General features: G+C 38.3%; 1 protein-coding gene across 1 annotated transcript; it reads right to left on the bottom strand.

The window, feature by feature from the left end:
* Window positions 1-1,462: 1,462 nt before the first annotated feature.
* LOC114821376 (probable xyloglucan galactosyltransferase GT17) lies at window positions 1,463-3,276 on the bottom strand. The gene has a single exon (XM_070814641.1). The coding sequence runs from the start codon at window positions 2,346-2,348 to the stop codon at window positions 1,605-1,607; it is 744 nt and encodes a 247-aa protein (XP_070670742.1). The 5' UTR covers window positions 2,349-3,276; the 3' UTR covers window positions 1,463-1,604.
* Window positions 3,277-11,279: the final 8,003 nt, after the last annotated feature.

The raw sequence follows: 11,279 nt of genomic DNA, 5'->3' as shown, positions 1-11,279 counted from the left end.
ATTTGATAGGATTATAACCAACCATAGAGAATGAGGAGTGAGTTCAAGGAGGCCAAGAGCTTTAGTTGTGTCATGGTGCCTTCATTTTCTTTTTTAGCATACCAAGATTAAGACAATGATGTCTTTTTTTTTCCTTTTGGTTTTAGTTTTTAATTTCTTATTTTACTTCTAGTTTTAAATCTTAAAAAATAAATTTTTTATAGTTAATCCATGTGGCGCCATATGAGTGGATTAGTAGTGGGATGATATTATCACACTAACAAAAAATATTGACAAATTTTGAAATAACTAAATTGATGCGCAGTAGTGAAAGTTATGGACTAAATTTATTGATTTTTGAAACTCAGAGACCAAAATGAAAAGTTTAATCAATATCAGGGACTATTTGTGATAAAAACCATTCTTTTGTGTAATCCACGTGTCACCATTTTACTAGATTTGTGGATCTCACATACAAACTAACTGAATAATTGATGGAATCTAAACAAAATGGCCAAATTGATGTACGACAGTGAATGTCAGAGACGACATTGACTAATTTTGAAAATGAGGGACGAAAATGATGAATTTGGTCAATCTCAGGGACCATTGGTGATAAGAACCCTTCTTGAATAATTGAATCCAGCTCGATCATCATATATTTTCTTTATTCATTTGTATACCCCTATTTTATACACGTTTTTATTTTGAGTAGTGTTACACTTACCATCTATTTGTACCATTTTTAATATCATTTCTTCAATAGAAATAAGCCCTGCCAATACGTGTGGGTCTCATCTGTATTAAAGAGATGATACAAATTATGAGATAAATAGATAATAAAAATAATATTTTTGTTTTATTTTTTTTATCATATGACGAAAGACCACGTCCCAATACCTTGTAATAAAATAGAGATACTAGCTGCTGCCCAATTCTTGTTGTATAATTTTTGTTATATTATAACTGTTATATTATAACACCTTAATTAATTTGTTGTCTGCAAAATACACTTTAATTTGAATACTGCACTGATATGATTTGACTCCCCATACCAATTGTCCAACACGCTGGACATGTTATTTTCTGGGCCGGATTAGGAGACGGCTTGGGCTGGGTGCCAGCCTATTATGCTGGGCTAGAGGACTTTGGGAGGGTGCCTGGCCCATTTTGGTGCTGTGAGCCGACCTACCCCATTGGGGTGGCCTTGGTCTTAAGAAAACTCAAATCATTGTTCAACAATGTCCAGAAAGTCAGAATTTTCTATAGCAGCACGAAACGAAATGGTAATCAATGCATTATTTCACATGATATTTGAGCATCTCCAAATAATTCAGCTGCACAGACAACATTTGGATTCTAATTATATTTCTAACAAATACAAATATGTTTTTTTTTTTAGTGAAAGATATGTAAATATTAAATATGTAAAAAAAAATATGTAATATGTAATTGTACATAACTTTCATCAGTCAATATAACATGCCACAAGAAAGCATTAATTTCATCAGTCAACATAACATGCCACTTTTTTCTACTACGTAGCTGATAGTTTTCTCTCAATGGTAATACACATAAAATCCACCTCTCTCATCATCCAATATCTAATTAATCAATCAATTTATTTATTTATCGTATATTTTCTGGATGTGCTTGGCCAACGATGCAAGTGCAACGTCCACGGCGTCCCCAAACCCAAGATTAGTCGCATTCGGATGCGCGTAAGTCAGACTTGGGATCAATTCTATGAGCATTTCCCGCATCGCCGTCACTTTTTCGTTCGGAAACTTCAGCAGCTCCTCTTCGATCCTTTTACTCGCGTCGCTCTTCTCGTCAATGTAAACCGAGTACGTGCTCACGTCACCAGGTAAAAACCACTTGTACTGAGTGTACGCCGTGTGCGGCGACGAGAAAACCGGTATGCAGCCGGCAAGCACCGAGTCAAACGTCGACCGCCGGGTGAACGAGTCACCGGGCGCTTGTAAGCAGAACTGCGACTCGGACATCACCTTTAGCACCTCGCTGGGCTCGTGGCACTTGCCGGCCCCAGACCCACATTTTAAAAGCATGCAGCGGGTCGACTCACCGCATTGCCTAATGAACTCGTCCCGGACGGCCACTTTTTCTAACCCCTTTCTGGGCCCACCGATGAAAGAAAACAAGTGGGGTCGGTCCATTCCCCTCACTCTGTTCTGCCACGCCACCATCTCCTGCCAAGTGGACGGGTGGAAATAGGAAGGGTAGGGCAAGCCGTGTTGGTTTGACCCTTGCCAAGGATGCCTCTCCACGGTCAGCACCGACATGTTTTTAACGGCTGGTAGGTTGAGGAGGGAGTTGGCTCCGAAATCAGGACCATCGGTGACCCTCATGAAATCCCACGCGGTCCTCCCCAGGGCGATAAAGTGGTCCCTACCGTTGTGCTCCTTCTACCAAGGCTGGGACTGAACGTAGTCGACCAAGTCAACGGCGAGCTCGTCGCGAGCGGTGAGGTTGGCTTCCTTGAACTTGCTGGAGGCGTGGACGCCGCCGTAGAAAGGGACGTAGAAGAGAGCGGCACGTGTTGGATCAAGAGTGCGGCAGGGGTGGTTTTCCACTCGTGCGTGGAAGATCATCTCGGCAATGAACTGATGGGTGGCGAACCACGAGGCGGCGGAGCCTAATTTGGGATGCGGCTGGCCAAGGCCGCGGTTCGCCACATGGGGACACATGTTGGTATACACGTTTAGAGCGTGACAATGGTCTAGCAATCCAAGGTTGAACTTGGCCGGCAAAGGGTGTACGTAGACGGACAGGCTTGGGTCGCACGTAGGAACTTTGAATGGGGATTTTGAGGTGGTGGTGGTGTCGGCGGAACCAGTAGTATTAGTATTGATGTCGTAGGGATTTTGGGTTGTGCGGATGAGGTGGTGGTGGACATTTTGTGGCTGCTGTGATTTTTGGACAAGAACAACCTCAACCTCAACAATGGGTGTGGTTTTGGGAGGGGAGGACAAGAAGCCAAAGAGAGAGAGACAAAAACCAAGGCACCAAATCGGAGGTGGGGATTGTTAAAGTGGGTGTCTTTGTTTTTGGAGTAATAGTAGTGTTTCTCTTTCTCGTCATCAGTCCATGGAGGACTCGGAGGACTTTGCTTTCTAGAAAACATGGAGGACAAGAACAAGGGAATCAATGTTAGAGAGAGAGAGAGAGAGAGAGAGAGAGATGGGTTAATGGTGATGCGAATTGGAGCAGCAGTGAAGGAGAAGACTTGTTTTTATTTGGTGCTCTCTGAGTCTCTCTCTCCCCCAAAAGGAAAAGGAAAAGAAAGTAATGTTATTTATATCATATTTTTATATCACATTTCTATATCATATTAGGTGACTTAGGTGTCATCTGATATGGCAGCCACATTAATTGAAAAATTTACAAAACTCAAGGAAATGAATAAGAAATACTCATTGTATCCACAATCATCATTTAATTAACTAATTTTTTTTAATTATTAGTTTATTAAATAATAAATTAAATTTAAAAATCTGATTAATTCAAATGATGTAGTTATCCATATCAAATACTACCTAAGATGATATGAAAATATGGTACAAAAACATTGTATGAATAGAAATACTCTCAAAAGAAAAAAGGGAGCATTCAAAGCAATGTGATTGGCTTAATGCATGGCAAAAAGTAGTCAGCAACTATGGCAAGAAATTTATCACGAAATTAACAAACATCATGTGGGGAAGACCAACCGTGAAGTTAGCTTCTCTATTATTGTCAGAGGCCAAATTGAAGATCATATGTTGTTGCGATAATACTAGCATGCAGGGACGCATATATTTTTTTATTCTTGAATAATGTATTTTGATCGAATAAATTAACGATTAGCCGTTTAATTTATTGCCGTTTAATTTATTACCGTTTAATTTATTAATTGTCATTTGAAGATCAATAAAAAATCATTTGAATTGGAAATTGTTTAATCATCCAAAAGTATTAAATAAATGGTTGTGATTTTCACACACTCTTAACTACTTTTCCCACACCCCTCCCTAATTTTTAATAGTTAATTGGTATCCTACTATTTAATCTTTCATATATACCCTTCTTGCTTTTTGATGGTAATTAATGAAAGATTAAATAAGGAGGGGTATATATGGAAGATTAAATAGTAGGATAGCAATTAAGTACTAAAAAATAGGGAGGGGTGTGGGAAAAGTAGTTAAAGGTGTGTGAAAATCACAACCCTAAATAAATTGACGGTTCATCATGATTATATTATTTGGTACCTACATTGTATTTTTATTTTATTTTTTTGTAAGATTGATCTTGAATTGAAGATTAAGAAATTGAACAGTTCCGATTGTAAAACTTATATCGTCAAGATATGTTATTCGTAAAGTGGGAATGAGTACATCCCCAAAAGAATAATGCATGTACTATCCTAGTATCATATAATGTCATAATCGAGGAATTGCCAAAACAAATCTTTTTAAGATTTATGAATTATTGTTGGAAGAATGATGTATTTAGCTTAAATTAGAAAAGGATTTGAGGTGACAGGGAGTTTTTCTATCAGGTAGTTAGTCATTTCTAATTGCTTTGAGTGATAAGGAAATAGCCTAATTGTTTTTTTTTTTTCTCCAAAAGTGAGAATTTTATTAAATTCGAATAGAGATGCTTACATTAGAAGCCAACTTATTAAGCAACCATTCCAGCTCATGACCATTCCAACTATGAAAGCCCCCTTCCCTTACCACAAATGAAGCCACTAATGTGTTGCCTTGTTACAAGCCCAAGGAGCGAAGATAAATTTTACTGACCTCAATTGTTGCTTCAAAAGCTGAATACCGAAGAGGATCCCTTCAATCACAACATAAGGTTGCATTTTCCCATTGAGCATGTCCACGAGACATTTGGAGTTTGACTCAACCTGAACAACCTCAAAGTCCTTATCAATACAAGCCACTGTGATGGAGCTTAGATCAAGGAGTCAAGACAAGGTGGTTTTGGATGGGTGGCACGATATTTTGCGGGCTTTTTTAAGGGACGGGTGGCAAAGGTGGCTTGCTTTATAAGTCTAGCTTAATGGCGAAGAAGGAAGCGATACGAGAGCCTGTGTAATTGATGACTATTCTTTGTAAGCCCCTTAGGTGTGCTAGAGAGTAAGGTGCTACTTAGTAGCCCAATGGCTCAAATCCTATTAGAAGTTTGACTCGCCTAATTCTTCAGCTTCTTCATTTTTATCAATTTTCCGTTGCTCATTTTTTGTATTGTTTTAGTTGCTCAAATAATATTATATCGATTGAGTAATTTTAAAAAATAAAAATAAAAATAATTTTATTTTAGTTTGAAAGACTTTCATGTATTTTATTTCTGATTTAGTATGTCATTACTTGTCCCTTTTAAATTTTAAATTTCAAAATGCAAAGGGCAATTTTGTCCTATGACAATATAAGAAATTTAAAATAATGTGTGGCAAAGAAAGTGTCTATTCCTGTGAATTATATAGCTCACCAACTTGATTGAGACGAAAGAGAAGGGGACACTTTAACACATACATGCGTGTACGTGTCCTCATCTTGTGAGAGGAGTTACTTAGAGTAAACACAGATGACGACAACTATATAGTTCTTCCAAATAAAAAAGAAGGTGAAAGATGGGGAAGAAGAAAGAATATGTTTTTTTTAAAAAAAAAAAAAAAAGAAAGTTGGTTTGTGGAACATGTGGTGCTAGTTGTCTATCGATCTATGATTGGGAAATAATTGGAACGAGAATTACGAATGACATTCGAAACATCATCATAAAATTGTGATTCGAATAGAGAATTCACATGAACGTGTAATGATCAATTGGGCTGCGTGAGCAGCCAAATTCGTAAAGCCTTCGCAACTGTCTAACATGGCATGGACATGAAGGTTTGGTTTAGTGGATACAGAGTTGGCGTGACTAGGTTCGAGGCATTTAATGTTGGTTAGTGGCATGACACATAATTAGGTTCTACCATAAATCTAATTGAATATTGTCCCATCTTTATCTCCACATAATACTTTGCTTATTCCAGCATTACTAAACCATCTTTTATCAGTTGGTCAAGTTACCGAACTATTGAACTGCATTGTGCAAATGTTTTCATTTTTTGTTTACTTTAGGATATCAAGACTCGGAAAATAAATGGGCGTAGTACTTAAAGAAGGCGGTTATATAATAATGATGACGTAGCATCCGGTTGAGTGAATCCAGTTCGCAGTTGTGGAAGTGCAAAGATTTAAAAAATATGGTTGTCTCATACCCTGTGAGTTTTACTAGAAGAACAATTTCATTTGATTTAGTTCATCCAAATGTATGGGATCCTTCCCCTATCTCTACTCAACATGGCATACGGTGGTTTATTACTTTTATGAATGACTGTACCAGGATGACCTGGTTGTACACAACGAAAAATAAAAGTGATGTTGGATAGGTTATATGATCTGCACTCAATTTTCTCATCCTATCAAGGTTCTTTGATTAGATAACGATGGTGTATATGTGCATGGACAGACAATGAAGGCTCACTAGGGGCAGATGCCCCCACTCAAGTAATTCGTTTGTTTAGTTGCAGACTATAATTATATAATATACACGGGTTATCTTTGAAGAAAATATATGTATCTAATATCAAAACATACATTCATTCTACTTATACATCAAATATTATATGAGCAATAGTGCTCTTGTTCTGTCATTCAAACAGAAAAAACCCTCTCCTGTCTATCATGTACTTATATTTTTCTTATCACTTTGCCACTTTCCACTAACTATATTAAAATTTTTGTATTCAGGCTCCATCCCTGTATATGTGAACTCAAAGCTTTCACAATTTTTTCAAGAAAATGGCATTCATCATGGACTACCTAGAGTAGAAAAATATACACATTTTAGAAGTTGCACGAGCTTTTCTTATTTGTGCATCAGCTCTTCAAACCTGTTTGGGCTGATGCAGTCACATATATCATTTATATGATCAACCGAATGCCTACAAAGGTCATCGACTCCCGCACTCCTCTGGCGGTATTAGCAAATCATGTGTCATTGCTTTCTTCACTCAATCTTACTCCGCATATTTTTGTTAGTCAATGTGCATCTCCATAAGAACCAACAAAATAAGCCTGATCCCCGTGCAGTAAGATTTGTGTTTCTGGGCTTTGCTCCCCAACAGAAAGGATATTGATGTAATCCTCTGTTAACTCACCGTCTTTATGGCACTATGGATGTTACTTTCTCTGAGTCCGAAATTTTTCTCTCTACAAAAAACCTAATTATGCCCCTCAGGGGTGAGTAGTAATGATGGTCTTAATTGGTGTGTAATCCTGAATACAGTTGGTGCCGAATACAATTGGTGGTGGTATGGTTGCCAGTAAAACTTGTGAGGACACCGAGTCACCTACTAGCAATTTGCCTGCTACCGAGTCTGCTAGTGATCTCCCTGCCATCAAGTCACCCACTCCCGACCCATCTGCCTACGAGGAACGATTCCCTGAAGCTGCCACTCCGGTTGTAAACAAAGATCATGATGAAGATGAACCTCCCATCTCAATTGACTAGTACTTTATCTAATCATGTTGGTGTTGAACAGTTTTATCGTCTCCCTCCAAGATAAAATTGTGGAAAGCCTTCTGTTAGATTCTCCTCAGAAGGAAAGACAAGGTATGCCATGACTCAAAATGTATATACCCATAGACTTTCGCCAAAGTACCAACCTATGGAAAGAATAAAATTGCCGACAAAAGTTGAAGAAGCTTTAAAGGATCTGAAGTGGACAGAGGCTATACAGATAGAGATGGAAGCACTATTGAAAAAACGGGACTTTGGAATGTTGATGGAAGCACTATAGAAAAAACGGGACTTTGGAATGTTGTATCACTATTGAAGAAAAAAAAAAGCCAATAGGATGCAAGTGGTTGTTTACTATCAAACACAGCGCAGAAAGACCATCGATTGATACAAAGAGAGGTTTGTTGCTAAGGGGTATACACAAACAAGTGGTTGTTTACTATCAAATACTTTTCTTGCATGGAGATTAAGGTGTGTCGATTTTGTGAAAAACTTTATTGTCTGAAGGACTCTCCAAGAGCATAGATTTAGGAGGTTTTCTCAAGCCATGAACAAGTGTGGCTATCATCAAGGTAACTCTGATCATACCTTGCTAATTATATATGTAGATAATATGGCTATTACAAGTGATGATACAGAAGAAATCAAGAGATTCTAGGGATACTTTGTTTCGAAGTTTCAGATGAAAGACATTAGAGGACTAAAGTATTTCTTGGGATGTGGTGTTGTCTAATGGTGGCATATACTTGTCTCAACATAACTAAGTGCTTGACTTGCTATTAGAGACAAGTATGTTAGCTTGCTAGCCGACAGATACACCGACTGTTACTGTTCATAAACATCATTTGAGTATTTATCTGGATCAAGTGCGTACTAATATGGGCAGATATCAGAGGTTTGTTGGGATGTTAATTTATTTATCACTTACACGTTCAAATATTGTATATGTTGCCAATGCTAATAGTCAATTTATACATTGTCCTAGTGAGGAACATATGACAGCTCTAATGAGTATTTTGAGCTATTTGAAGTTTGGTCTTGGTAAATATTTGATTTTTAGAAAATATGGACATTTGAAGGTTAAAGGGTATACTGATGTAGGCTGGGCTGGAAATGTGACAGAAAGGCGGTGTACTTCAAGATACTTTATGTTTGTGGTGGGTAACTTGGTTACATGACGGAGCAAGAAAAATGTTGTTGCTCAGTCTACGATAGAGGCTAAGCATAAAGGATTGGCTCACGACATCTATGAGCTTTTGTGGCTTCGCATATAAGGGACGAAAATTGGTTTCAAACCTCAGGGTACTATGAAATTTTATTGTGCTACATAGGCGGCTAGAGAAATAGCAAATAATCCTGTCAATATGATCTGACCAAACATTTGGAGGTGGACCGACATTTCATAAAGACAAACTAAATGTGAAATTTATAGGTATCCTGTTTGTGAGATCCGAAGAGCAGTGAACTGATATTTTTGACCCATGATATGACAGCAACCGTGTTTCTTGACTCACTCGACAAGTTGGGCTTAGGTGATATCTACGCACTAACTTAAGGACATATGTTGGCGTGAGTTAACAATTTCGTATTTACTATTGTTGATGCACAAAACCAGATGTCTTGAAACAACGTAAATCTGACCGTGAATCTGCAAGAAAGTAAAGAACACAAGATGTATCGTGGTTCACCCTAATGTTTGGGCTACGTCCACACTGATATTGTATTTCTCTATTTGTGAGAGGATTGTGAGGGAGAGAGAGCCTTTGAATAGGAGAGTGAGGCTTTGTTTTGAATCTTAGAGCTTGAGGATTGTGAGGGTGATGAGGCTCTTTTATAGACTAAGGGCTCCTCACTTATTACATATTTGCCCCTCCATTTATTACATAATTACATTTGAGTCCTCCGAGTATTTATTCGAGGTCTAAATACGGAGGCCTTAAGTATGGTACAAACAGTAGTCCTCCCAAGTCTTTAGTCAAGATAGTATTTTGGCTGAAGACTTGAAATTCAGTCCATGTGTGGGCCGAAGTAACTAGATGTTGTCTTGAACTAATACTCGATATGAGGCGGTGCTTAGTCTAAAATGATGCTCAACTAGAAGTAGCACATGTTGCGAGGCTGCTCGATTTGTGGCTTATGTTACCTTGGTTGGCCCGGCTTGTAGCGTTGAAGGTGAGGGAGTCCCTTTTATAGAATAAGGGCTGGCTCCTCAATACGTGAATGATGGGCTAGAGTTAATGCTCTCTAATGATGGTGAGGGAGTCCCTTTTATAGAATAAGGGTTTGCTCCTCAATACATGAATGATGGGCTAAAGTTGATGCTCTCTAATGATGGTGAGGGAGTCATTTTTATAGAATAAGGGCTCGCTCCTCAGTACATGAATAATGGGTGCTCTCTAATGAAAGTGAGGGAGTCCGTTTTATAGAATAAGGGTTCGCTCCTCAGTACATAAATAATGGGCTAAGTCCCCTAAGTATCTTTTATGAGGCCCAATATATGGTACATAGTGTAGTCCCCCAAGTCTTCAGTCAATAGAGGCTGTTGGATAGAGACTTGAAATTCAATCTATGTATGGGCCGAAGTGGCGGTTGTTCGGAGTTGGTCTTTGTAGACCCTGCACTGAAGCTTTGTAAGTGAAGCTTTGAAAGTGAAGCTTTGAAGCTGGAGCTTTTGTAAATGAAGCTTTTGAAGCTGGAGCTCTCGAAGCTGGAGCTTTGTAAATAAAGCTTTTGAAGCTGATTGACATAAGTGATGCTCATGAATGTTTATGGTAATTGACATAAGTGATGCTCATAAATGTTGACATGAGTGATGCTCATGAATGTTGACATGAGTGATGCTCATGAATGTTGACATGAGTGATGCTCATGAATGTTTATGTATGATTGATATGAGTGATGTTCATGAATGTTTATGTATGATTGACATGACTAATGCTCATGTATAATTTGAAGTACTTAACGTACTTTTGATCATCTGATTGGTGATAATAGCGGCAGGCTGTTGAATAATTTTGGGAGTACTGGACGTACTTTTGATCACCTAGTGGGTGATAATAGCGGCAGGCTACCGAATAATTTTGGAGTACTGGGCGTACTTTTGATCACCTGGTTGGTGATAATAGCGGCAGACTGCCGAATAATTTTGGAGTACTGGGCGTACTTTTGATCACCTGGTTGGTGATAATAACAGCAGGCTGCCGAATAATTTTGGAGTCATAGGGCCTGGCTCTTTTGGGCTTGCCGTTTTTTTTTATTAGCCTCTGATGGGGTTATACAGATCTGTTCGAAAGATAAAAAAAAAAAAATTACATCATTCAAAAATAAATTCGACCCTCTGCTCAATGGGTCACGCCCGTAATTCCCTTTTCTGCAAGCCATCACCACCGCAATTATGTCTGCTTCTTTTTATCTTCTTTTGCTTTTTGCTTTTGCTTTGTTTTTTTTTCTGCTTTGTTTCCCATTGCTTTTCTTTCTACTTTCTCATTTCTGCTTTTACTTTGTTTTTCTGCTTTGTTTTTTTGCTTTTGGCAGATGGCAGGAATAATAATAGGCTGAGTATTGAAAAAGCTTATCTTATTCGTGAGTGTTTTTTCAGATAGTGGGATGGTGGACTCCCTGTGGCTGCTCATCTTTGCACCAAACATCCTAAAAATACATACAAATTGCAGAATTTATACCGAAGGTGGGCCTACCATCACTGACATCCCTGTATTCATTCTTCT

This window comes from Malus domestica, chromosome 15 (assembly GCF_042453785.1).
Source record: "Malus domestica chromosome 15, GDT2T_hap1".
Lineage (NCBI taxonomy): Eukaryota > Viridiplantae > Streptophyta > Magnoliopsida > Rosales > Rosaceae > Malus > Malus domestica.
Note: the sequence above shows the minus strand (reverse complement) of the source record. Positions and strands in the feature narration are given on the sequence as shown.